Source organism: Pantherophis guttatus, chromosome 2 (assembly GCF_059756535.1).
Source record: "Pantherophis guttatus breed Tessera chromosome 2, ASM5975653v1, whole genome shotgun sequence".
Lineage (NCBI taxonomy): Eukaryota > Metazoa > Chordata > Lepidosauria > Squamata > Colubridae > Pantherophis > Pantherophis guttatus.
The window spans coordinates 94,791,382-94,817,879 of NC_142064.1; the positions used below are offsets into that span (position 1 = coordinate 94,791,382).

The 26,498-nt window shown below is 40.9% G+C and overlaps 2 protein-coding genes across 2 annotated transcripts in view; one reads left to right on the plus strand and one right to left on the minus strand.

Moving 5' to 3' along the window:
* Positions 1-616: 616 nt before the first annotated feature.
* Positions 617-18,536, plus strand: LOC117661660 (purpurin-like). The gene is made up of 6 exons (XM_034410720.3): positions 617-716; positions 5,898-6,018; positions 10,479-10,615; positions 12,648-12,760; positions 15,567-15,779; positions 16,574-18,536. Exons 1-6 carry the CDS (start codon positions 685-687, stop codon positions 16,582-16,584), a joined length of 627 nt encoding a protein of 208 aa, XP_034266611.1. The 5' UTR covers positions 617-684; the 3' UTR covers positions 16,585-18,536.
* A 4,974-nt stretch (positions 18,537-23,510) lies between these two features.
* IDUA (alpha-L-iduronidase) overlaps positions 23,511-26,498 on the minus strand; it is a 64,560-nt gene continuing 61,572 nt past the window's right edge. Inside the window, exons 13-14 of the mRNA XM_034410726.3 lie at positions 25,944-26,044; positions 23,511-24,682 (exon numbers count right to left, since the gene is read on the minus strand). Of these exons, the coding sequence (XP_034266617.2) occupies positions 24,585-24,682; positions 25,944-26,044 (199 nt within the window). The 3' untranslated portion in view covers positions 23,511-24,584. The remainder of the gene's footprint in view (positions 24,683-25,943; positions 26,045-26,498) is intronic.

The following is a 26,498-nucleotide window of genomic DNA, read 5'->3' on the forward strand; positions in this document are numbered from 1 at the left end:
GTTATTCAATGTGCAGCGCACATTAACAAATCTAAAATCTAAATCTAAAAATCTAAATCTAAAATCTAAATCTAAAATCTAATGCAAATTAAAAGAAAGAAGAATAGAAAGAAAGGCAAAGGTGCAAAAGAGAAGGAAAAAAATGTAGAAAATAGAAAGTAAAACTATAAGACAAGACCCTCTTGGTTTATTAGTCCTTGGCTGATAAAATGTGTGTGAGCAAAGAGCTTTTCTATTGCTTTTCTCAAGAAGGGATTAAAATGGTATAAAGGTCTCACTGGTATTAAATATTTTGCAAAAATTAAGTGGGCATGGGCTTAGCTGGAAAAAAATTATTTAACCTAACGCAGATCTTGTGGTGCAGTTTTAAAACTGACTTCTGCACGTTTAACTGGCTGTATGTTTCATACAGGCTAAAATGACAAATGTTTTTTGGTTCTAGAAGTTTTGGGGTTGGGAATGGTTTCTTCTGTTATGTAAAAGATGCGTGGATTGATAATTGAAGATGGACAGGCGAGTACAAAGATTACAGATGATGGTTTTTACATAATGGATAAGCCACAGTTAAGCATCTTATTCAGATTCAAAAGATAAATAGCCAATTAGGGTCTTTTCAAGCTTCCTTATTTAAAGGCAAGAACAGGGCAGTCATCTATAGTCCAACAAGAGCAAGAATTATTTGCAATGAATTCCAGAAGCTCCAACAAGATATCAAGGTAGGTTTTTCAGAAAGTTTGTTTAGAACGTCTGTTTTCTTTTTGCTTATTTAAAAGAAATGTCATGTTCCTTAGCAGATATTAATGTGATCTTAAAGAGTTGTCTCTTTATTGTTTTCATGAGATGAGACAGAGATCAGATAGCTGGCTAACAGATAAATGCCTAAAAGACATTTGTTCTCGGTTTCATGATTTATGCCTAGAACATATGTAACCCATGAAGGTTTTTGGCTATTTTGTATATAACAGAGGTGCCAAACCTTGTTAGGAAAGTTCTTGCAAGCTTAAATCAGTTCACTCTAAGCAGATAAAGAGAATAGAATAACAGAGTTGGAAGAGACCTTGGAGGTCTTCTAGTCCAACCCCCTGCTTAGGCAGGAAACCTTACACCACCTCAGACAAATGATTATCCAACATTTTCTTAAAACCTTTCAGTGTTGGAGCATTCCAGATCGTCTGCAGGCACGTTGTCCCACTGATTAATTGTTCTAATGTCAGGAAATTTCTCCTTAGTTCTAAGTTGCTTCTCTCCTTGATTAGTTTCCATCTATTGCTTCTTGTACTGCCTTCAGGTGCTTTGGAGAATAGCTTGATTCCCTCTTCTTTGCGGCAACCCCCTGAGATATTGGAACACTGCTATCATGTCACCCCTAGTCCTTCTTTTCATTAAACTAGACATACCCAGTTCCTGCAACCGTTCTTCATATGTTTTAGCCTCCACTCCCTTAATCATCTTTGTTGCAGATATTGCAGATAAATATTGCTGATAAAGTCAGAACTTCTGGTGTGCAACAGGAGGAACGTTAGTTTTGGGAGAGCTATGTGTGAATTCTCCCCCATTTGGACAATAGATTTAAGAACATTGTCTCAGCAAAATATTAAAGCAACTGAACTATTATGCAAAGAAAAAAAATCATGATGATGATTTTATGAACACATCCAGGGGAGTTTCTTAGCCACATTATAGAAGTGGTTTTCTATTACTTCCTTCAAGGTTATCTTTTTTTCATCTTCTTAGCCTACAGGCCTCAAATTTCGTAGCAGTCTCTCATCCAGGTATTAATTAGCTCTGAGCCTGCTTAGCTTTTTCAAGATTAGCTAAGGTCAGATAGGAGTTATTCTCTGCTGTTAATAAATTGTTAGGTAAGAAGCTACCATCTGTGATATCATCAGCTTCACCCTTGCTGAATGGGCTTTTTAGACCAGTGTTCTTCAACCTTGGCAACTTTAACTTGTATAGACAAGCTCCCAGAATTCCCCAGCCAGTATGCTGGCTAAGGAATACTGGGAGTTGAAGTTCAGACATCTCAAAGTTGAGAAACATTGGTCCGGAGGACTTCGTATTATTTTGCAGTCCTAAATATTCGCAAGACTGGATAAATGGAAATTCTGCTGGGAGTTATTGTAATACAATAACTGGTGGTAACATCCAGTGGTGGGATGCAAGTAATTTAACAACCGGTTCTCTGTCCTAATGATTTCTTTCAACAACCAGTTTGCCAAACTGCTCAGAAAGTTAACAACCGGTTCTCCCGAAGTGGTGCAAACTGGCTGAATCCCACCACTGGTAACATCTAAAGTATGAGATCACATGTAGTTTAGATAACAACTGAACAGAGACTTTATATTTTGCTTTCTGTAAAGTTTCAGTTGTTGGTGAACAAAAATCTAAAAAAAAAACTTTATCATTTGAAGCAACAGACAGTGTAAAGTAGGCTTTCAGGCAGACTGTTTGAATTGTTACTTCACAACATCACTTCTTCTTCTTCTTGTTGTGCCATATCCGTCATCGGATGTTGGCGATCATGTTGGCAATTCTATTTTTGTCAACAGCTGTATGAAGAAGTGCTGCTGAGTTTTGTCCAAACCAGTTCCTTAGATTTTGAAGCCATGATGCTCTTCTTCTGCCTGGGCCTCGTCTGCCTTCAATCTTTCCCTGGAGGATTAAGTGAAGGATGCTGTATTTTTCTGGGTGTCGCATCACATGTCCGAAATATTCTAACTTTCTCTTTTTAATGGCTTTGATTATTTCCCTTTGCGTTCCCAGGTGGTTTATCACCTCTTCATTTGTGATTTTTGTTAACCCAGCTTATATGTAACAGCCATCTGTAAATCCACATTTCAAATGCTTCTAGTTTCTTCAAGTGGTTTTCTGTCAGAGACCAACTCTCTACTCCATAGAGCAGGATAGAAAAGATGTAACATCTGACAAGCCTGATTTTCAGTCTTAGGCTTAGGTCGTGGCTACAGAAGACCTTTTTCATTTTGAAGAATGCTGTTCGAGCTTTCTCTATCCTTGTCTTTACTTCACTTTACTTCACACAACATCACATAACACAAGAAAACACACACATTTAGTCTTTGCAACCAGGAGAGCCAGAAATCAGACCTTGCTCAGAGATCAAGGTCAACCAAAGGGCACTGCTATTTTCCATAAACTATTGCAATAGGACAAAGGCAACCCAAGAAAAGTTACATGATGCCTTATCTAGCTTAAGGGATCCCTCTGAGAATCACTTATAAGAGAGCATCCCAAATGTCAATTACAATATGGTGCACTTCCTGATCTAGATTCAAAATACGCTAACTAGTAGTTTGGGATGCACAGTGATGATAATTCTCCAAGATGGTGCATTTGATCAAGTGATCCCTTTCCATCAGTTTGAAGTGATGTGGCCAGAGGTTTAACAGGTCTTTTGAGAAACAGGCCTTTTCTCACTGTTTTGTTTTAACTCTGGAGACAATGAATATTGATTAACAGTGAGTTTTTAAATCTCAGAGTTGTTTTTTGAGTGAATAGGCTGCGAAGGTGTCAGAAACAACCACTTTGGAGAAAAGAACAGGTGACTTGGAAGCAGGTGTAAATTAATCAGATCCAGTGAAGACTGGTGTCATTTGCTTTAGAAAGCCCAAGAGATGAATGACATCTGTGATCATAAGCAGATATTAACCGGGGAGATAATAAGCTGCTGTCTTTTGCATTCAAGCAATTGTCTCTGCTGGTGTTTCAGCAACCATCAATCTCAACAATTGCAATTCTGGGATGGTAGACGTTGGCAGGCCTCTTTAGGAAAGCCAGGTTAGAAAAAGCCTCAATGGATACAGAAGAAAGAATAAGATTACAGCCATAAAATTATTCAAAGGGGGAGCTGTGAGAGAGAGGATGAACAATGGCAAAAGGATTTATTCTATCGGTGCATATTTAATGCATGCATGGAAACTTTGAGGGTGAATGGTCCAGGTGAAGTATTCCACCACAAGAGGAAATAATGTCAGAGGTATGTTTAGGATAACCTATGATCTACAGGATCTCACATTTTTTTGTTCTCTCATTATAGCCCTAAAAATTTATAGCCGTCTCATTATAGGCCCTCATATCATTTTCATCATAGTTCTTGCAATATAGTTGAGCTAAATAACCAGAAGTGCATAGCGTATACCCCCTGAAAGTTGCTGCCAAGTTATAATATTCCATGTGGCCCAAGACGGACATTATTGCCTACATAGAGAATTATTAATTAATAATTAATTAATCATATTAATTAAGCTAACATAGTCTTGCTTTAATCACGCTTTAATTGTTGCATTTGTCCTCACAATCACAATTTTGTGCTGACTTTGCCTTTTTTTTTTTTTTTTGTGGTTCTCATTACATCACTTTAAAAACCAAGGGCAAAATGTTTTGAAAGTCTGAACTAGAGAGATTGTTTGGGGAGGGGACAGCAACAGGCAGGATGTAAGAGAACAACAAGGAGAGCCTGGGGGTGGAGTCAAGCGAGGAATCAGCCTGAAGTCCTTAGCTTCCCATAAGTGGTCTAAGTCCAACCTGTCTTGAATTCCACTTAATTCTTATCTAGTGCTAATTAAACTCTGACCATTAGTTGACTCCATTCTTGTGTATAGATATGAGCAATAAATCAGCTTAACTGGAACTCAGCATGTGTGTTCCTCATTCTTTGCGCCTGACTCAGGCCCAGCTTCCTGCCACTTACATGAACATGGCTGATCTCTAGGGCTGATGCTGCTTTCCATAGCATTTTTCTTCCTATTGTTTTTTTAAAAATGATATTGTTCAGGGGGAGTCATCTAGACATATATACTCCCCCCCCCACTTTGCTTATCCTTTATTACAACAAAATTATCCTTAAGCTTAAATAATAGGCTTTGCCTACAAAAGAAGCCTCCGCCCTAGCTTCTAACTGCAAAATGCAAAGGTCTAAAATTACATAATTGTATCACAGCCAGAGACTGATGTAGTACATTTCCACATTTTGATTTTAGGGAAAAAAAGAGTACCCCTCAGCTTCTGCTCCCTGATACAGTTTAAGAGGAGCTCTTTATGCCACATATAATCATCTACCATCTTGCAAATATTTCATAGTAGATATAGACAAGTCTTTGGCCCAGTAAAATCTAGGACAACTCTGCACATGGTGTTCTCACTGCTCTGGCTCCATCTCCTTTTGCTTTTGTGATAGGTGGTGTTGCTGTTGTGAATGCTAAGATGCTGAGGGCTTAGTTTTCTATTGTAAATGCTGGAACTCTTTGAAAATGCTGTAAATGCTGGAACTCTTTGAAGTTTGGGAGCAAACCATTCCTACTGGCAGGAACTTCAACCTCTTAACTCAGGGGTGTCAAACTCAAGGTCCGGGGGCCGGACCCAGCCCACAGGGTGCTTAGATTTGGCCCACTGAGCTGACCTGGAAACAGCAAAGGACTGGCCTGCAGTGCCTTTGCCAGTGAAAATGGAGTTCGGGAGGGCCGTGGACAGTCTTCCTGAGCTCCGTTTTCACTGGCAGAGGATTGCAGGAGGCCATCACAGCTGAAAACAGAGCTCGGGAGCCTGTTTTCGCTGGCAGAGTGCTTGGGCCGCCACAGGCGTCCCCGACACAAGTGACGTTGAGCTGGCCACGCCCACCCTGGCTTCCCAAGGTCAAATACAACCCTGATGTGGCCCTCAATGAAATCGAGTTTGACACCCTTGTCTTAACTCCAATTGTGACAGTATCTCACAGACCTTACCTGTAGGAATGTGTGCCCTGACTTTGAACTCAAAGCGAGGGGAGAATCTTTGTAGTTAAGTACTAGAAGATGAATGCCAGTAACCAAGTAAATAAAAACAAGACATTATGGTAGATAGAGCCGTCTTTTTAATCTGGGCTGAATTGTGTTGCTTTACAGAATGAAATACAATCACTACACCCTCCTGATGACCCTGATCTTCATGATTAATGATTGCATGGGACAGACTTCATGTGTGGTGGACTCATTCACTGTGAAGGAAGACTTTGACTCCAAACGGGTAACTATGAACACTTTCTAAGATCAAGGGCAAAGAGCATGTGGATTGAATTAAAGGCATTAGTTGAAGTCCACATAACTTCGTGCACGTGAATCAGACTTGGTTTCTAAAATGTGTCACTCTTACCAGAGTCAGGGTTTTGATTTTTTTTTAAAAAAAAAAATCTCAATTTACTGTGCTCCTGGGAACCTACTTGCAAGTCAGTCTTATTCCCCTTTGTTTTATAGTTTTGTCTTAGGAGATGCGTATGCTGTATAGTATATGGGATGGGGGGAATGGCCTGCTGTATCTGTTTCATGCCCCTGCTGTAGCTAACTTAGGAAGGAGAGTGATCTCCAAGGCAGGTAAAATAACCTAAAACCTCCTTCAAATCCAGTTCTACTCTTGCTGATTTCATAGCAGTCAGGTCCATATAGTTTTTTGACAATAATATGAGACCATATGTTTTCTCTTGGTTGTTTGGTTGTGTTGTTTTTTGAAAACTTCTTTCTTTCTTTCTTTCTTTCTTTCTTTCTTTCTTTCTTTCTTTCTTTCTTTCTTTCTTTCTTTCTTTCTTTCTTTTCTTTCTTTCTTTCTTTCTCTCTCTCTCTCTCTCTCTCTCTCTCTTTCTTTCTTTCTTTCTTTCTTTCTTTCTTTCTTCTTTCTTTCTTTCTTCTCTTATCCATTCCATTCCATTCCAATCCAATCCACTCCACTCCACTCCACTCCACTCCACTCCATTCCATTCCATTCCTTCATGATTTGTGTGTTGCCCATCTCGTCTACAAACATTAATTAATGGCTTACAAACATTAAAAGTCAGTAAAACATTACACAATAAATAACAATAATAATTTACAATTAAAGGTTAAGAGGAAGGGAGTGTGGTGCACATGGGGAGAGGTGGGGATCTTCTCTTAACCCGTCAACTACCTCCAATGTAATGCACTCCTGTTGGGGGCCCCGGCCAACTGGCAGAGCCAGGTCTTCAGGCCATTACAGAAGGTCAGAAGGGTGGGTATGGATCTCATCTTGGGTAGGGGGCAGAGTACAATGTTTCAAAGGGCAGGAACCATGGCCCAAAAGGCTCTTCTCCTGGATCCCATCAGTCAAAATTCCTTGAACGATGAGGTCCATAGCATACCCTTTCTGCAGGCCGGTCCTATTGGGGTGAGATGGTTCCTCAGTCAGCCTGGACCCAGATGAACTTCCCAGTCTATTTCACACTCTTTATATTTCTTGGCGGTTCCTATTTAAGTTTTAAGTATGCCTGACTCAATTTAATTTCCTAGCCCAAAGAAGTGGCTGTTAACTCAGAGGCTCTTCCAGGCAGAACCAAAGAGATGGAGGGGGGCTTTGGGCCATTGAATCCAAAACACTGGGACAAAGTGTCTCACGTAGATAAATGACAGATTGGTTAACCTGTGTCTGTCCGGTTTTTGCTGAATTATACTCTCAGCAGCCCCAATCCATATGCCAATAGTGAGGGATCATGGGAGACATAATTCAATAAATCTATAAGGGCACATATTTCCCAATTCAGCCTCTGCTGGATGGCCTTCCATGAAGAAAACAAGAAGTGTATTCCTTGAACAGTTTTATTCCATTATTAATTGATCCTTTACATTAAGGATTTTCTTAATATGCAACTGAATGTGTCATCTTGCAAATAGCTACCTACAGTAGTGGCCAAAATTGTGGAAACCTTTTGGGAAAAGTGTATTTTTGAGGTTTGATGGCTAATAACACCACCCTTTTTTGAAGTTTCAAGATAATCATATTCCACTGCTGGAATGGCCTGGGAATAGCTCAGACCTTAACCCAATTGAAAATCTATGGAGCTGACTAAAGAAATTTGTTAGTCAGAAGCGACCCAGCAATAAAACCCAGTTAATAGAAGCAATCATTTAATCTCGGTTTCACATTACAAAAGCTGCATAACTAAAAGACTTGGTTCACTCCATGGGAAGACGTTGTAAAGCTGTAATTCATACTTAAGGTTACCCAACTTAGTATTAACTGACGTGATAATTTTAGTGTATCTCATTTTTTCTACGTGTTTCACTTTTCTTCTTTATATTGTAACTGTGATTCTAAGAGCAAATCCTTCATAAAAGTTATTGCATTACATTCTTGATTAAATTATCTTTCCATTGATATATAATTTTATGGTACTACTCCAAAAAAAAAAGTGGTGTTATTAGCTAGTTTTAGAAAATACACCTTTCCCAAAAGGTTTCCCCAATTTTGGCCACTACTGTAGTATTGCCCTCACAAAAAACAGTGAAAATGACCACTTTTTTACTGTAAGAAATAGATTATTACTTGATTCTCCTGTTTGAATAGCTTTCAGCTTTCATTAATTTCTATGTATTTATATTCTGCCTTTATATAAGTTTTTATATATTTATTTATTTATTTATTTATTTATTTATTTATTTATTCATTCATTCATTCATTCATTCATTCATTCATTCATTCATTCATTTATTTAGCGTATGGCTGGTCACACACAATATTAAAACACTTCATTTTTACAGGTTAAAACAATTACAACAATTAGAAAAAGAGCAGTAAGAAAACCTAAGAAGAAAACAGAAATAACATTTCAGAGTTTAATGTCGAGTTTGGAGATCCAGTCAGTAGCTGTCATTGTTACGCAGAGGAAGTCCCTAAAATCTCCTGGATACCTTCTGTTAGAGCAGTGATGGCTAACCTTTTTGCCATCGCGTGCCAGGAGAGGGGGGGCAGGGGAGGGTCACACGTGCACGTGCCCACGCGCATGTGTGTGCAATCCCCTCCCCCCCCCGCTCCTGGCACATGATGGCCTGGTAGGCCCGTTTTTCTTTCTTACCTGGTTCCAGATCCTCTCTGTGTATCTGGGAATGGCGAAAACAGCCTTTCCCACTCCCTTGGAGGCCCTACGGAGGCTGAAAGGGCCCATTTCCCAACTCCCGGTGGGACAGGAAGTGATGTTTTTTGCTGTCCCCAGCCTCCAGAACCTCTCTAGGAGTCTGTAGGAGCCTCTCTAGGAATCTGTAGGAGCCTCTCTAGGAGTCTCTGGAGGCTGGGGACAGGAAAAAAGTCACTTCCTGTCCCACCGGGAGTGGGGAAATGGGCCCTTTCAGCCTCTGTAGGGCCTCCAAGGGAGTGGGAAAGGCTGTTTTCGCCATTCCCAGATACACAGAGAGGATCTGGAGCCAGGTAAGAAAGAAAAACGGGCCTTCCCCACCCCCCCAGGCCCTCCAGAGGCAGGAAACAGCCTGTTTCCCTACTTCTGGTGGGCCCAGAAGGCCCGAAAATCAGCTGGCCGGCGTGCGCATGCGCCCCAGAGCTGAGCTGGCGTGCCCACTAATATGGCTCCGCGTGCCACCTGTGGCACGCGTGCCATAGGTTCGCCATCATGGTGTTAGAGCATTCCCTCACTGTATGTTGGATAGTCTGTCGGGGGGCCCCGCAATCGCATTGTGCTGAAGGTGTCTTTCCCCATTTATACAAGGAGTCGGCACACACCCCATGAATCGTTCTAATTCTATTGTATGTCACCCATATGTGTCGGGGTAGATTAAATCCTGGAAGTATACTATTAGGATTAATATGCTCAGAAATATCTTGGGGGGAATAGCTACTCCACGCTTCCATCCACATTTGTGTGCTGTTCTGATGATCGGCCAGCAGTTTAAGCGCTGTCAAGAGTGGTGGGTTTCTTGACTTTAATCGCCATCTTAAGAGATCAGGAATGTAGCCATGAATGGGTAGAGAGGAATTTAACAGGATCTTACTATACTCCCGAATGAGAGCTTCTTGTCATCATAAGTGTGGAGGAAGTATGTGACTAAGAACTGGTAACCAGTAGCTAGGTGTAGATTTTATGCACCCAGTAATTAGCCTCATCGTATGGTTGAGTTGAACATCAATAAGTCCTGTACGTGAGCTGTTTATCCATACAGGTGCACAGTATGGCTTCACCCACAATCCCATGGTCCTTTTAAGGACCTTTTAAGTACAAAAAAAAAAAATAGCAGAAACAGCAGAAATAACAGAAATATATTTTTATGAATAACTCAAGACAGCGAACAAATGTCTAATATTCTTCCTCCTCCTATTGTCCCCACAACAACAATCCTGGAAGGTGAGTTGGGTTGAGAGAGGGACTGACCCAAAGTCACCCAACTGGTTTTTATGCTGAGATGGGAGTGGAATTCAGTCTCCTGGTTTCTAGCCTGGCACCTTAATCACTAGATCAAACTTCCAACTATTTAGACAGATTCAAGAGATGGTTTCACTGTATCCAAATTAGACAACTGTTTAAGATCTGTGTTTAAATTAAGGACACATAGGCAATCAGTTTGCAAGAGTAGCTCCATCTCTCCATCAGATCCAGTTAATACTTTAGCTTGTAGTCATGTCTTGGGCAGTGTTCATCGTGAAGATGTATTCACTGTCCTAGTAACCTTGCCTATTTTTAAATTTTATTTTAGTATGCAGGTAAATGGTATGCTCTGGCCAAGAAAGACCCAGAAGGATTGTTTCTACAGGATAATATCTCAGCTGAATACACCATTGAGGAGGATGGGACTATGACTGCGTCCTCCAAAGGCAGAATGAAGCTTTTTGGGTAAGCTGCAGCTACATATGAATAACTACCGTTTCTGTGTATTATTATGCACTTGTTCATTTTATGCAGAATTACATTTTTGTGATCAAGATGGCCAGCGACTATGATGTGAAAGTCACGAAGTGGAAGCCATGGCTCATATAGCCATGGTCATTGAATAAAACTGAGTTTTTACAAATGTAACCCACGACTCACAAATCACAATGACCTATTTCACTCAGCAAGATTGGGCCAAGCAATAGCAATAGCAATAGCAATAGCAATAGCAATAGCAATAGCAATAGCAATAGCAATAGCAATAGCAATAGCAATAGCAATAGCAATAGCAATAGTGTGTTTCTCCAAAAAATAAGACAGGGTCTTATATTAATTTTTGCTTCAAAAGACGCATTAGGGCTTATTTTCTGGTTAGGTCTTATTTTGGGGGAAATACGGTACTAAATGCATCCATCTGGCTGGCAATCTTAACTGGGGCTTATATTGGGGGTAGGGCTTATATTACGAGTATCCTGAAAAATCATGCTAGGACTTATTTTACGGTTGGGTCCTATTTTCAGGGAAACAGGGTAGCCATAGCAATAGCAATAGCACTTAGATTTAGTTATAGATTTGCAGCCCTCTCTAAGTGGTTTACAGAGTCAGCATATTGCCCCCAACAATCTGGGTCCTCATTTTACTGACCTCGGAAGGATGGAAGGCTGAGTCAACCTTGAGCTGTGAGACTCAAACTGCCAAACTGCTAGCAGCCGGCAGTCAGCAGAAGTAGCCTACAATACTGCATTCTAACCACTGCACCACTGCGGTTCTTAGGTTAAGCAACCTATGTTATTATTTATTTATTTATTTATTTATTTATTTATTTATTTATTTATTTATTTATCGGATTCTTATCCTGCATTTACTATTTTTTATAAATAACTCAAGGTGACAAATATGCCTAGTACTCCTTCTTTTTTCTATTTGTACCACAATAACAATCCTGCGAGGTGAATGGGGTAGAGAGAGAGTGACTGGCCCAAAGTCACCCAGCAGGCTTTTCACGCCTCAGAGGGGAATGGGCCTCCTGTTTTCCGCCTAGTGCCTTAACCACTATGTGAATTCAGGCATTGTGAAGACTGCAAATAAGTAAAATGAGGTCTGACAGACGATTTGGTTATCAAACTCTTAAACTTAACCCATCAGCAATGTTGGGAATTGTAATCCAAAGGATATAGAGGGCACCAAGTTGCCGTTGCTGAAAATTACATTATCTGTTTATATTGTCTAGCAATGATTAATGTGCATCAATTCAGTTGTCTGTTGTCACTAATGCAAGTAATACTCAACTTACAACAGTTCATTTAGTGATCATTTAAAGTTAAAACGGCCCCCCCAAAAATGACTTATGAACCATTTTTCGCACTTATGACTGTTATAGCATCCCCATGGTCACATGATCAAAATTAAGATGCTTGGCATCTAACTCATATTTATGACGGTTGCAGTGTCCTGAGGTCATGTGATCACCTTTTGCAAATTTCTGGCAAGCAAAGTCAACGGAGAAGCCAGATTCATTTAACAACCGTGTAACTAATTTAACAGCTGCAGTGATTCATTTCAGTGGTTTCTGAATTTACACAATATAACAAACCAGAAAATCACAGAATGACTTAGGTTTATGCGTCATACTAAGCCACAAAAATCCCAACCCGGTTTAAAAGTGCAAATGTAGACTCTAGGTTTGTTGTACATGTTGCATGAACAAAAAGGAAGAACTAATGCAGAACAAATGCAAGACAAGCAGATTGCACTAGGCATGATATGGTATGGCTTTGAGCTATCATCTTAATAAATCAGTCTTTCTAAATCTCAGCAAGTTTAAAATGTGAGAAGTTCAATTCCCAGAATTCCCCAGCCAGCATGTATTTACTATAATAAACAGTATAGTATGAAATCAGAACAGGATGCGAGCACAATATATTCTAGGCAAAAGAGCAAAATGTTAGTTACATAAGAAAAAATTAAAATTAATTTCAATATCTTTTTGTTTTAGATTCTGGATGGTCTGTGCTGATATGGCTGCTCAATATTCGGTACCTGACCCCACCACACCAGCCAAGATGTTCATGAATTACCAAGGGCTGGCAAGCTATTTGTCAAGTGGAGGTCAGTTTCCTCCCCCCCCAGTTTTTAAGCAGAGCATGACAACAATATCATTTTCCTACCTATACTTAAAATATATATGGTATATTATTAAAACTTTTAAAAGCGAAGTTAAAAACTAACACAAATTAATATAAAGTAAGGAAGATAAAGGGGAAATGAAAGAGGAAGGAAGGAAGGAAGGAAGGAAGGAAGGAAGGAAGGAAGGAAGGAAGGAAAGAAAGAAAGAAAGAAAGAAAGAAAGAAAGAAGAGAAAAATAGAAAAGAAAAAAGGGTACCAAGGAGTTGTTTCCAATTTTCTTTACAATAGTTATTGGTACAATTTACTCCTTTTTCTTCTTTCTACAATCTGTCCTGTCTAATCATCAACTTATTTATATCATTTCTCAGTTAGAAAGGGACATTATCATCTTTGATAATGGAGTAAATATATGGTACATTTATTCAATTGCATGCCATTGATATGGTATCAATGGGGGAATGCAGTGGCTCAGTGGCTAAGACGCTGAGCTTGTCGATCGAAAGGTCGGCAGTTCAGCGGTCCGAATCCCTAGTGCCGCATAGCGGAGTGACCTCCTGTTACTTGTCCCAGCTTCTGCCAACCTAGCAGTTACAAAGCATGTAAAATATGCAAGTAGAAAAATAGGGACCACTTTGGTGGGAAGGTTCCGTGCACCTTCAGCGTCGAGTCATGCCAGCCACATGACCACGGAGATGTATTCGGACAGCGCTGGCTGTTCAGCTTTGAAACGGAAACAACTAGCATGCATGTGTGGGGGAACCTTTACCTTTACTTTATGCCATTGATATATCATATCTACCAAGAGCCCTGGTGACGCAGCAGACTAAAGCACTGTTATTAACATCAGCTGCCTGCAATTACTGCAAGTTCGAATCTCACCAGGCTCAAGGTTGACTCAGCCTTCCATCCTTTCAAAGGTAGGTAAAATGAGGACTCAGATTGTGGGGGCAATAAACTGACTTTGTATAAATATATACAAAAGTATGAAGGCTATTGCTTAACGCATTGTAAGCCGCCCTGAGTCTCCGGAGAAGGGCGGCATATAAATCAAATCAAATAAATAAATAAATATCTTTAATGACTATTATTTCATCTTCTGGTAGAGAATTCCATAGTTCAATTAGGTGTTGCATAGAAAAAAAGGGAAGTTTTGAATCTCTCACTACTTTTATTAGATCACTTCAGAATGAGAGAGGAAGAGACACTTCTATTTACTTTCACTATGTTGTGCATAATTTTAGGCATCTCTACTCTACCTGTTTCCAGCTACTTTTTTGAATCTCCTGTAAATTTATGGCCAAGAATGTAGAGGAAAACTCATGTGTCATACGTCCATGTAATCCTAGATATATCAGAATATTTTGAAATAATATTAAAATCCAATATTATATCCATTTTGAGACTCCAAAGTGCTTCCTCAAAAGGCAATGGAACTGTTTTTTCCTTGAGGAAGAACATTTTTTTTCCCCTTGAGGTTCTTCTTCCTCAAGGGAAAAACAGTCCAGTTACCTTTTGAAGAAGCATTTTTGAGACAGCTATGATCTGGATGACTGAGAATCTCCATAGACATATATCCATTTGAGTGTTTGCAGTCTTTCTGGCATTAACTTAGTCCTTTGTATGCATATCCCTCTATTTATTGTTGATTGTATGACTCATTGTTTTATTACAAAAATATTCAAGATGGCTTCAGTAAGAATGAAAATTATGTCCTAATTCTAAAAAACCTCTGATTCCTTCCTGTAATGCCAGAAGAACATTCTAAAATAAATTCAGTTTAAATTCTAAGCAAAGTCACACAACCCACTAAGAATGAAACTTGGTGATGAGGCAGATCGAATTAAGAGGTTTCCAAACTTTGGCAATTTTAAGACATGTGGACTTAATTTCTAAAATCCCCCAACTAGATGGGGAGTTCTGGAAGTTGAAATCCATACATCTTAAAGTTGTCAAGGTTAGGAAACCCTGCTTTAGAGTATATTTCAAACGGCGGGCATCATGACTTGAAAAACATCTTAGTAATGGTGGAAAAACCTACACTGTTATACTGTATTTTCTGGCAAGAAAAATTATGTCACCCTACCTCTTTTTCCTCTCTCCTTTGTGCTGCTTTCTATCTTTGTTTAAAAAAAGATGAGCAACAATTTGAAGACATTAAAATATTAATCCTTCAAATGAAAAATCTGGCTGATCAGCTGTTCTCTTTGTCTTTTCAAGGTCTACCAGGGGTGTCAAACTCAAGGCCTGCAGGCTGGATCTAGCCCATGGGGCTGCTTAGATCTGGCCCGCGGGGCTGACCTGGAAACAGCAAAGAACCAGCCCACAGTGCCTCTGCCAGCAAAAATGGAGCTTGGGAGGGCTGTGCGTGGCCTGCCCAAGCTCCGTTTTCAGCTGCGACGACCTCTTGCAGCCCTGTGCCAGTGAAAATGGAGCTTGGGAGGGCCACCCTCCCTGGCTCCGTTTCCTGGCACAGGGCTGCAGGAGGTCGTCGCAGCTGAAAACGGAGCCTAGGGGGACCATATATAGGCTGCAGGACATCTAGCTGGCCATGCCCACTCGGTCCTCCGAAGTCAAACACAACCCTGATGTGACCCTCAATGAAATCGAGTTTGACCCCCCTGCCCTACACTCTCAGGAAGGTTTTTCTAAGTACTGGATGATTTTTTGTGTGTGAAGAAAAACCATGCAGGAAGGGCACAGGGTCCATGAATTAATACTGATCCTTTCATTTTTGACACGATCAATAGTTACCAGAACTCATTTTGTACACTGGATTTTGTATTCCAGGTGATAATTACTGGGTGATTGACACAGATTACGATAACTATGCCATCACTTATGCGTGCCGCACTCTGAAGGAGGATGGGTCCTGTGATGATGGTTACGCCATTGTTTTCTCCCGCAACCCTCGGGGCTTTGCCCCTGCCATTCAGAAAATTGTGCAGCAAAAGGAGGAGGAAGTCTGCATGTCTGGCCTGTTCCAGCCTGTGCTACAGTCAGGTATGTGGAAAGGCCCAATGGCGCCAGTTATGAATTTGACTTCTTTGGGGCAACACGAGGCACTGATCTATCAGAAGACTGAATTAGATATTGTCTATGAAAAGGAAGAATGTGGAAAGAATGTTTCAGTCTGGGCAATTCTGGTCCTGGCCTCAGATTCTAAGATCATGAAAATTCCCAGTGCATGATCAATACAATTCAGGATAGTGCTTTGGTTCATACTTGCATCAAACCATGTTAGCACTGATAATGTTACCTAGTTGGGTAATAAAACATCTCAAAGACAACAACCTAGCTCAGAGAGCAACAAGGACCCCTCATAATATAGTTTAATTGGTTTGGCTGTGTGAATCTTAATAAACCATAGGGTTAAATAAATGATGGTTAAATAAACCACACCACAGCATGATGATTCAGCCAAGGTCTCCAACAACAGATGCCCAAAATGCTTCTGCGAAGACTACATATAGAAACCCTCCCACATTTAGTTCAACCACAATTATGATTTTTTTTAAAAAAGCTGTCTCAAGCTTGAGATTGCAGTCATCTTTTCTAGCACTGAATCTCTTAAATAAAACTAAATCTGCCTCAGAATTAAAGTTGTACTATTGCCAGTTAATTTTAAGGCCTGAACCTCAGTTGTAACATTTATTGATTCTCCTATAGATAAAAGTAAGGAATGTAAAAACTGCCTTGTGGAATTGCCATGTACAGAAATAAGTAAAGAAATGATCTGAGCAAATTTTTCTTGCATTATGGGCACTAAAGGATGTTTATTTTGTTTGTCTCCACAGGGGCTTGTTAAAGCAAAACTCCTCCAGTCCAGAGATGAAGTAAAAGGCCTAATGTTGACATCTCCAACATGTTCCTCACAAATTCCTTGAATCCTTTTTCCCCCCTCAAAGCACATTTAAGTTCTGATTTCTAGTATTTAGATTTTTGAAAGAAAACTGGCTCAAGTATATAGCAAATTACTTCTCATATTCTTGCATAAACTGATACATCAGTTTAAAAACTAGACCTTTTTCAATTATCTTTTAATTTAACCTTTCTTGGGCAATATTCATCTGCTATGGCGCTGAATCCTTCAGCAAAAGATACAGGCCTTATGAATGTAATTTTCCTACTGCAAACTTTCTCAAAATCCTATGCCAAGTTTTCTCTCTCCTGCATTAATTCCATCTCTTAACTTATTAATTTAAATAGAAAAATATCAGTTATACACAAAGTGTTTATGGAGATTCTCAGTCATCTAAGTCATCGTAGTGATGATGTGAAATGATGAAGTGCTTTCTTTCAAAAGGCAACTGGCTTTTTTTTTTTAGCAAAACAAGAAAGTCCAGTTGCCTTTTGAAAACACCTTTAGGATAGACGCAAGAGTTATGTATGGAAGGACAAACTATTTGAAAATTGTAGTTCACAGAATACTTAACCTAGATATTGCAAGGGGAGGCTTTCTATGGGGCCTCCACTATTCTTTGTGTAGCTCCATCCAAAATGGACAATTTCCAATATGCTGTTGCCAGCATCTGCTAGAAATATAGAATTGAGGAAGCTTCTCAAATAAAGATCCTGCAGACCATCCACTGTATCTGCTTACCAAGGAAAGAGAACAGCATGGCTTTCTTGTTTTGAGTGTTTTATTCAACAGATGAAGTTTTCCCGGGCAATTGGAATACTGCATCCAGTTTTGGTTGCCATGATGTAAAAAAGATGTGGAGACTCTAGAAAGAGTACAGAGAAGAGCAACAAAGATGATTAGGGGACTGGATGATTAGGCTAAAACATATGAAGAACGGTTGCAGGAACTGGATATGTCTAGTTTAATGAAGAGAAGGACTAGGGGAGACATGATAGCAGTTTTCCAATATCTCAGGGGCTGCCACAAAGAAGAGGGAGTCAAGCTCCAAAGCACCTGAGGGTAGGACAAGAAGCAATGGGTGGAAACTAATCAAGGAGAGAAGCAACCTAGAACTAAGGATGAATTTCCTGACAGTTAGAACAATTAAATCAGTGGAACAACTTGCCTCCAGAAATTGTGAATGCTCCAAAATGGAAGTTTTTAAGATGTTGGATAATCATATGTCTGAAGTGGTATAGAGTTTCCTGCCTAAGCAGCGGATTGGACTAGAAGACCTCCAAGGTACCTTCCAACTCTGTTTATTCTATTCTATTCTATTCTATTCTATTCTATTCTATTCTATTCTATTCTATTCTATTCTATTCATTGGTGGTTCTTCAATCCTGGCTTCAGCTTTATTCCTTACCGTGCTTGTCTAATTATTTAGCAAATTATCTGGTATTTCTCAGTAGGATTTAGAAATTATGCTCCATGGCGGACACATTTATTTTATAAATTTGAACAATGGGTTTTTTTTGTTTTCAGATGTTGGTTAAAAAGGGCATTGCATTCATTCATTAGCTCATGCTTAAAGATCCTTAAAAGTATTATTTTTCCTATTACCATTTTCAAATCCCTCTCTTGTTCACCGATTAACTGTTTTACCTCCTACATGTGCAGGGCGTAGTTTTTTGATGATGTCAAAGCACATTTTATTTAGATTAGGCAGTTCCTCCTTCTCTTTATTCCTTGGAACATTTTCTTCAATCCCTATTGGTATAGTGTCTTGGAGGTATGGACAAAATGGTCACAAGAATTGTCTTTCTAATGCTGCAATGTAATTTATAACTGTGTAAAAATAAGATCGGTATGAATAAGGATAAGAATCCATTTGAATGAATAAACCTCATTATGAACCTTTCTTGTCCATTTTTGTTGTTGCTCAGTTCGGCTCTTCGGACCAAATCTGCCCAAACTCATACCCATTGCGTCAATGACATTATCTAAGCATTCTTGTCAACAGAAATGTTTTTTTCCCTTTCTGGCTAAATTTGCAACTGTAGCTTTAAGAGAGATCATTAAATAATTTTAATAAACATAAAAGTGATAAGTTTTCCTATGGACAGCTTGCATAGCATGGGTAGGCAAGATGAGAAATATACCAAATCTTCCATATCAAGAGAAGGGGAAGACTCACATATTGAGTTCATTGGGATAGTTTGACATAATGTCCAGCCTGTTGCACACTCATGGAATTGTTAATTTAATGACTCTTCCCTAAATATATGAACTGTTCTCCAATGAAAAACACTGGGCTTGTACTCAAAAATGAGGATGTGAAACCTAAATAAGGGTTGGCTTATTTAACCAGTGATAACCATTTCAGATATACAAACTATTATTTTGTATTCATCAAATGAAGCCATTCTGAGAAGCAATTGAAAAGACTGCACTCCTACGAACAAACAACTTGTGGTTGTTTGTGGTTGTACAGAAACCTCCACTTCCCTGTTTAACACTTCCTTGAACATTTCATGCTTGCAATGATGCTGATGTAAAATATAACATTTGTGTACTTGTCATTGCAGGAACAAGTCGAAGCTCTGTGTATAACAAGCATGCCTGAAGTAGAATTAGATGATATAACTTCCACAAATAAAACAAGGCAATGCAAATCCCCAATTACTCCCATATAAATAAATAAATAATAAATAAATAAATAATTTTATTTCTATACCGCCCTTCTCCCGAAGGACTCAGGGCGGTGTACAGCCAATTTAAAAACACAACACACAAAAATAATTAAAAATTAAAATAATTACATAGATTTGGCCGATTTAAAACCCCAAACATTTAAAATACCCCAATTAAAATTATTAAGTTGATAGCCCTGCCTGGCGGAACAACAGGGTCTTCAGTGCGCAACGAAACACTCGGAGGTCGGAGATCTTGCGTATTTCCGGGGGCAGTTCATTCCACAGGGCTGGGGCTCCCACAGAAAAGGCCCTCCCCCTGGGTGTCGCCAGCCGACATAACTTGGCTGATGGCACCCTGAGGAGACCCTCTCTGTGGGAGCGGACTGGTCGGTGGGAGGCTATTGGTGGCAGAAGACGGTCTCGAAGGTACCCGGGTCCTATGCCATGGAGCGCTTTAAAGGTGGTAACCAACACCTTGAATCGCACCCGGAAGACCACTGGGAGCCAGTGCAGCTCGCGCAGGAGGGGTGTCACGCGGGCACAACGAGTTGCGCCCATAACCACCCACGCGCGGCCGCATTCTGGACCAGTTGGAGCCTCCGAGTGCTCTTCAAGGGGAGCCCCATGTAGAGAGCATTACAATAGTCCAGCCAGGAGGTGACAAGGGCATGAGTGACCGTGCGCAAGGCGTCCCGGTCCAGAAAGGGCTGCAACTGGCGGATCAGGCGAACCTGATAAAAGGCCCCCCTGGCCACGGCCGTCATATGCTCTTCTAAAGACAGCCGTGCGTCCAGGAGGACACCCAGATTGCGAGCCCTCTCTGTGGGGGGCAAAGATTCACCCCCAATAGTCAGCGATGGCACCTGCTGACTATATCGGGACGCCGGCAGCCACAACCACTCGGTCTTGGACGGGTTGAGTCTGAGCCTGTTCCTCCCCATCCAGACCCGCACGGCCTCCAGGCAGCGAGACATCACATCAAGGGCATCGTTGGGGTGGTCTGGGGTGGAGATGTACAGCTGAGTATCATCAGCGTACAGATGACACTTCACCCCAAAACCACGGATGATCTCACCCAGTGGCTTCACATAAATGTTGAACAGAAGGGGCGAGAGGACCGACCCTTGTGGCACTCCCCATGCGAGATGCCTCGAGGTTGACCTCTGCCCCCCTGCCAACACGAACTGCGAGCGGTCGGAGAGGAAGGAGGAGAACCACCGCAGAACGGTGCCCCCTATTCCTAACCCTCTCAACCGCCGCAGCATGATACCATGGTCGATGGTATCAAAAGCCGCTGAGAGATCTAATAGGACTAGGACAGAGGAGCAACCCCTGTCCCGAGCCCTCCAGAGATCATCCACCAACGCGACCAATGCCGTTTCTGTGCTGTGCCCCTGCCTGAAGCCCGACTGGCACGGGTCTAGATAGATAGCTTCATCCAGGTGCCCGGGCAGTTGTCGTGCCACCACACTCTCAACAACCTTCGCCACAAAACGAAGGTTGGAGACCGGACGGTAGTTAACTAATTCAGCCGGGTCCAGGGAAGGCTTCTTGAGGAGGGGCCTCACCACCGCCTCTTTCAAGGCGGCGGGAAAGGCACCCTCACTCAGAGAAGCAGTTATAATCCCCTGGAGCCAGCCTCGTGTAACCTCCCGGGAGGCCAGTACCAACCAGGAGGGACACGGGTCCAATAAACATGTGGCGGCACTAATCCTACCCAGAACCCTGTCCACATCTTCGGGAGCCACAGGATCAAACTCCTCCCAGATAATATTCTCAAGGCCTGCCCCTGTCTCCTCCCCTGGACTCATCCAATCGGAGTCCAAGCCATCCCGAATCCGAGCGACTTTATCATGCAGGAATTGCACAAAATCCTCAGCGCGGCCTTGCAAGGGATCTTCCCGCACTCCCCCCCGAAGAAGGGAGTGGGTCACCCTAAACAGGGCGGCTGGGCGGTTCTCTGCAGATGCGATAAGAGCGGAAAAATGGTTAGATTTCGCCGCTTTTATCGCCACTAGGTAGGTCTTGATATAAGACCTCACCTGTGTCCGGTCGGAATCAGATTGACTAGTCCTCCAAATGCTCTCTAGGCGTCTTTTCCGACGCTTCATCTCTCTCAGCTCCTCAGAGAACCAAGGAGCCAATTGAGATCGGCATCGGGTCAGAGGCCGCAAAGGCACGACGCGGTCCAAAGCTCCGGTGGCCGCACTCTCCCAGGCGGCCACCAGCTCTTCAGTCGAGTCGTGTGCCAGAGTCTCAGGAAACGGCCCAAGCTCCGTCAGGAACCTTTCGGGGTCCATCAGGCGCCTGGGACGGAACCATTTGGTCGGTTCCGTCTCCCTGCGGCGGGGGAAAGCGGTAGGAAAGTCCAAGTGAAGGAGCGAATGATCTGTCCATGACAAGGGTTTGATGTCTAGGTCCCCTCTACCAAGATCATTCAACCACTGACCAGAGACAAAAATCAGGTCCAGAGTGTGTCCCCCTATGTGAGTCGGGCGTTGAACTAACTGGTTCAGGTCCATGGCCGTCATGGAAGCCATGAACTCCCGAGCCGCCTCTGACGCCTCACCCGCAGACGGAAGGTTGAAATCCCCCATGACAATAAGTCTGGGGGTGTCAACCGCCACCCCGGCAATGACGTCGAGTAGCTCGGGCAGGGTCGCTGCCATGTGGCAGGGAGCCAGGTACGCAGTCAGCAAACCCATCTGCACCCCACGGCCCCACTTCACAAAGAGGGACTCACATCCGGCTATCTGAGGAACAGTGGTCTCCCTCGGACAAAGACTCTCCCTAATAATCACCGCCACATATATAGGCATATATGCAACTTTGTTTTTACAGAAAACCTTTATTTAAGTAAAATTTACATTTAGTATCAAAGCTGAACATTTGAATTCTTACAATCAAAATGAAAGATGTTTTTGCCGATGAAGGCAAAGGTTATTTCTAAACTTTCAAACCTTGTATGCTTGGGCAGGTGCAAAAAAATTTAGCACCATAATTTTTTCCTCTTAACATTTTCAATTATAAATTTAAAAAATTTGTTGGACTCTGATGCCTTTATTTTTGTTCCCCACCATGACTAGAAAATTATTATTTTTTTCTCATTTTTTTAAAAAAGAATTGGGAATCTTTACAAACCCATTTGGCAGTGGGTCACTTAAGAAAACCTAGTAGGCTTGTATCTGGGATGATACTTGAATTGAGATTGCCCGATTCAAACTTCTCACCTTGTTTCTGTCTCAACACAGTGCATACTTGTAGTTTTAGCCCTAGTTGAAAATCCCTAAGCTATAAAGCTGACAGTGCTAAGTACAATTCAAGGACATTCACAGGTGTGGTCAAAAACCCAAGATGGCAGCCATTACTATGCCAGGGCATGGTCAAAAAAATCAAGATAACGATGATTACAGTGCAATCAAAGTTTTGCAATGTACATGCAAAAGAGGTACTTCGATCGCACTATTGTAATCACCCTCTTCACTTTTTTGGACACACCTTATTTATTGGAATGGCATGCATTTTCTAGGAAGGCATTTTTAAATATTCTGACAGGAAAACCTCACCCATCTCTAAGTAAACTCTTTTTCAGGTAAATAAATAAAACAAGGCAATGCAAATCCCCAATTACTCCCATATAGGCATATATGCAACTTTGTTTTTACAGAAAACCTTTATTTAAGTAAAATTTACATTTAGTATCAAAGCTGAACATTTGAATTCTTACAATCAAAATGAAAGATGTTTTTGCCGATGAAGGCAAAGGTTATTTCTAAACTTTCAAACCTTGTATGCTTGGGCAGGTGCAAAAAAATTCTGACAGGAAAACCTCACCCATCTCTAAGTAAACTCTTTTTCAGGTAAATAAATATTTATTGAAAATACAATCCCTGTGCTAAAATTATCCTTGTTTAAAACAAGCTTCACAGGGATGTTTCTCCTTTTACAAGTATTCAAGCTGGGCTGTTCATAGCTTCTGCTGCCTTCCACTCTTTGGAAGGAGGCTTCCTTCCACTTTCTTCCTGATGCTCTAAAAAAAAGGGAGGGTGTGATGTGTTTGAATGATGCCAAGTTTGAAGAAAAGAATGAGGTGGAGGAAGCTTCCTTATTCCAAGGCTTGGGTAGAAGCTCAAGAAGAGGATCTGTCATGGTTCCAAGTAACACCCCCAATGAAATCAAACTCCGAGGCCTGAATTTCCTCAAAGCTAACTTTTATTAGAGATGTCATATTGGCACATCTGGGAAAACCCGAATCTGAGAGTTTCCGGGTTTTCCTCACCCAAAAGAAAGTTCAAGTCCTTGCTCATTATCCATATGTCCATCACACACACCAATCAGGTACCCTCCGGAACAGAAGATACCTCCCCAGTCTTCTCAGCACAGCTGCAGGGCAACTCGGCCTTGACTTTCTGGAAAGAATGTTATTTTGACTACATATCATCTTCACTCCATACAATCCCCCGTCCCATTTTCCCACAGTAGAATTTGTGGCAGACCTGAAGGCTCAAAGGTAAAAGATGGCTTCCAGGTCTGACAGGATCTTCTTTGAGCTGAACTGGATTATGGGAATGAGTGCTCATGTTCTCTATGAACCCACCATGACAGAGATCCCCAACCTTTCTGGTTGTGTGAACTGGCAGTGGTGGCGGTAGGGGAAGGGGATGGCTTCTCACACATACTGCTTGCATGAATGCAGCTTCGTGCATTCACCTGATGCTTGCATGGCCCGGTTCCCAACAGGCCTCAGCCTGGCACAGGGCCACGAAACAGAGATTGGGGGATTCCTGGACCATGATATTGTGGCTGGAATTCTAAACGGCACACACTTACGTGGTAGCTTTAAGGAAAGGTTAACAAATCCATCTTGTTTTCGTGCAACCCAGATTCTGCAGCTTCAAATTATCATTATTTCACTCAAGGTAATAATTGGACGTTCTTGTTGTCAACTATGGCAGTCTAGGGGAGAAAATGGAGTTGAGCAGTGCTCTACTTTGTTCTCATAATTTCTGGGATGTAATTTGAGGAGAGTGCTTAAAAATGATCTGGGAGAGAAGAGTTTCTCCATATTATTATGGAGGAAGAAGAAGAACAGAAAACTCAGCCAACAAAAGGAGAAGAATTTTGCTAAGAACAACAAAACCATCCTTTTAAGGGTTATGGTTTGCCTGTAATAAAAAGCTTAAAACTGCAACTTGCAGTTTTAACCATCCTTATATAACTTTTGATAAAGCAGCCTATATAACTTCTGATGAACGTTTTTGCTTCTTTTTAAGATGGTTCTCTGTAGAACATAGGCACAGAAAATGGACCTGGCCTGTCCCAGTAATCCACAGCACGGATTTTGTAATAGCCCACGAGTGTTGTTCCTGAAAAAGAAAACCCAACAAATAGAGAAACTGTAAAATTTTAATTCCTTTACGAGTTACTCCTAAATTGACTGATCAGGCTGAAATATTTCTATAAATGCAATTGTGACTGATCATTTAATTTGAATCCACATTAAGAATATTCTGCTATAAATGAAATTGCAAATCTTCTTATCTTGGATTGACAATTCCTGAAATCAATATGTCAATCCATTTATATTTTAAATATGATTTTCTGCATTAAAATATAATGAAGAAAACTTGTTATCAGTGGAACAGAATATCTGAACGATATAGGCATCTGGATTTGCATTCCAATACAATTGAAGAGACTTTCAAAGTGGAGTAGGGAAATTTGTTGGGGATACATATCAATAGTAGGTGGGGCTACATTTCCTCTGTAGCAGTGGTGGGTTGCCCCGGTTCGCACCGGTTCTATAGAACAGGTAGTAAAACCGATGGGAGGCCCTGTCCACCAACCCCAATGTCACCAAAATGCTTCTGCGCATGCACAGAAGAGCGTGTGCACGGCCCCACTACGAACCAGTAATAAAGGTAAATAGAACCCACCCCTGCTCTGTAGGATCCTTTTTTTCATGAAACAGGCAGGCCCCTTTCATCAAAGATCTAAATGACTATCAACCACAGGATATCTGAGATTTGAAAATTGTGGGTGACAAGGACTGCAGACTCCCCCCTTTAAATTCAAGAAACTCTCCTCCAGAAAATACCATGCAGAAATGTTTATAAATCTTCCCTTCAGTTCAAAAATCAATTTAAGATTTGACATAAAACACTTAAAGAAGACATATATTTTATGCATATGTTCATCATTTTTCTTCAATTTCCCCCTTTAAAAATGTTCCCTTCCATAAACTGCCTCTGGAGGCTTCAAAACATTATGGATGGAAATGAAGGTGTCATTACATGTTTCACTAAATAAGGATCTAAGGAATGTTTAGATCAGCAATCCTGAAACAGAATTTTAGGGAAGATCTTAAAGACACTGTTCAAAAAGAAATCTATTTTCCTGATTTAGAAAAAGGCTTAAAACGAAAGCTTTCCTTCCCAAACCAACTAATTTATATTAATGTCTATAGTTTTAATATGAAATACAGTGGTCATAATAAATAACATTGTAAATAGTTTTAGTAAGAATGGTAGTTTCCAATTAAATTCCAAAGACATGCTTGAGGTTTTAAACTGAAATGGCATTTGTTGTACCTTAAAAAATGCAGGAAGTGGTTGTTGTTTTTTTTACCTGGGCTGTAGATGAACATTGTAAATATACTGTCCTTGACACTGATTTGGTGATACTCATTCCCATCCACTGAAAACATCACTTCAAATTTTTTCAAACATCTGTGTAAAAATACACATGCATATTTATCACAAGGGTTACAGGGTTATTTTTATTTTTTCTGCAGAGTAAAGGGGTTTCTAGGAAAAGACTATAGAGAATTTGAAAGTATTTTCTCAAACAACTTTTTTTTAAAAAAAGCAACAAGGGGAGAACCCAAAAGGTGAGTACGTCTCTGCATAGTACAGTACCAATTACAAAATAAAATTAAAAAAAGATCTATTCTCATGAATTGGACAAAGAGCTGCCTTTGAGATTGATAAATACATGTTAAATATTAAAGCTGATATTATTACTACTACAGTTGTGTCAGCACCATAGTGTTTCTAGGTTGAAAGGATTGAATGGTGACATCACTGTTGCCCGGGGGACACCTACTTGGGGGCTCCTTTCATATCCCTGTTAACTTGCCCACCAAAGCGGTACCCATTGATCTACTCGTGGTTGCCTGCTTTC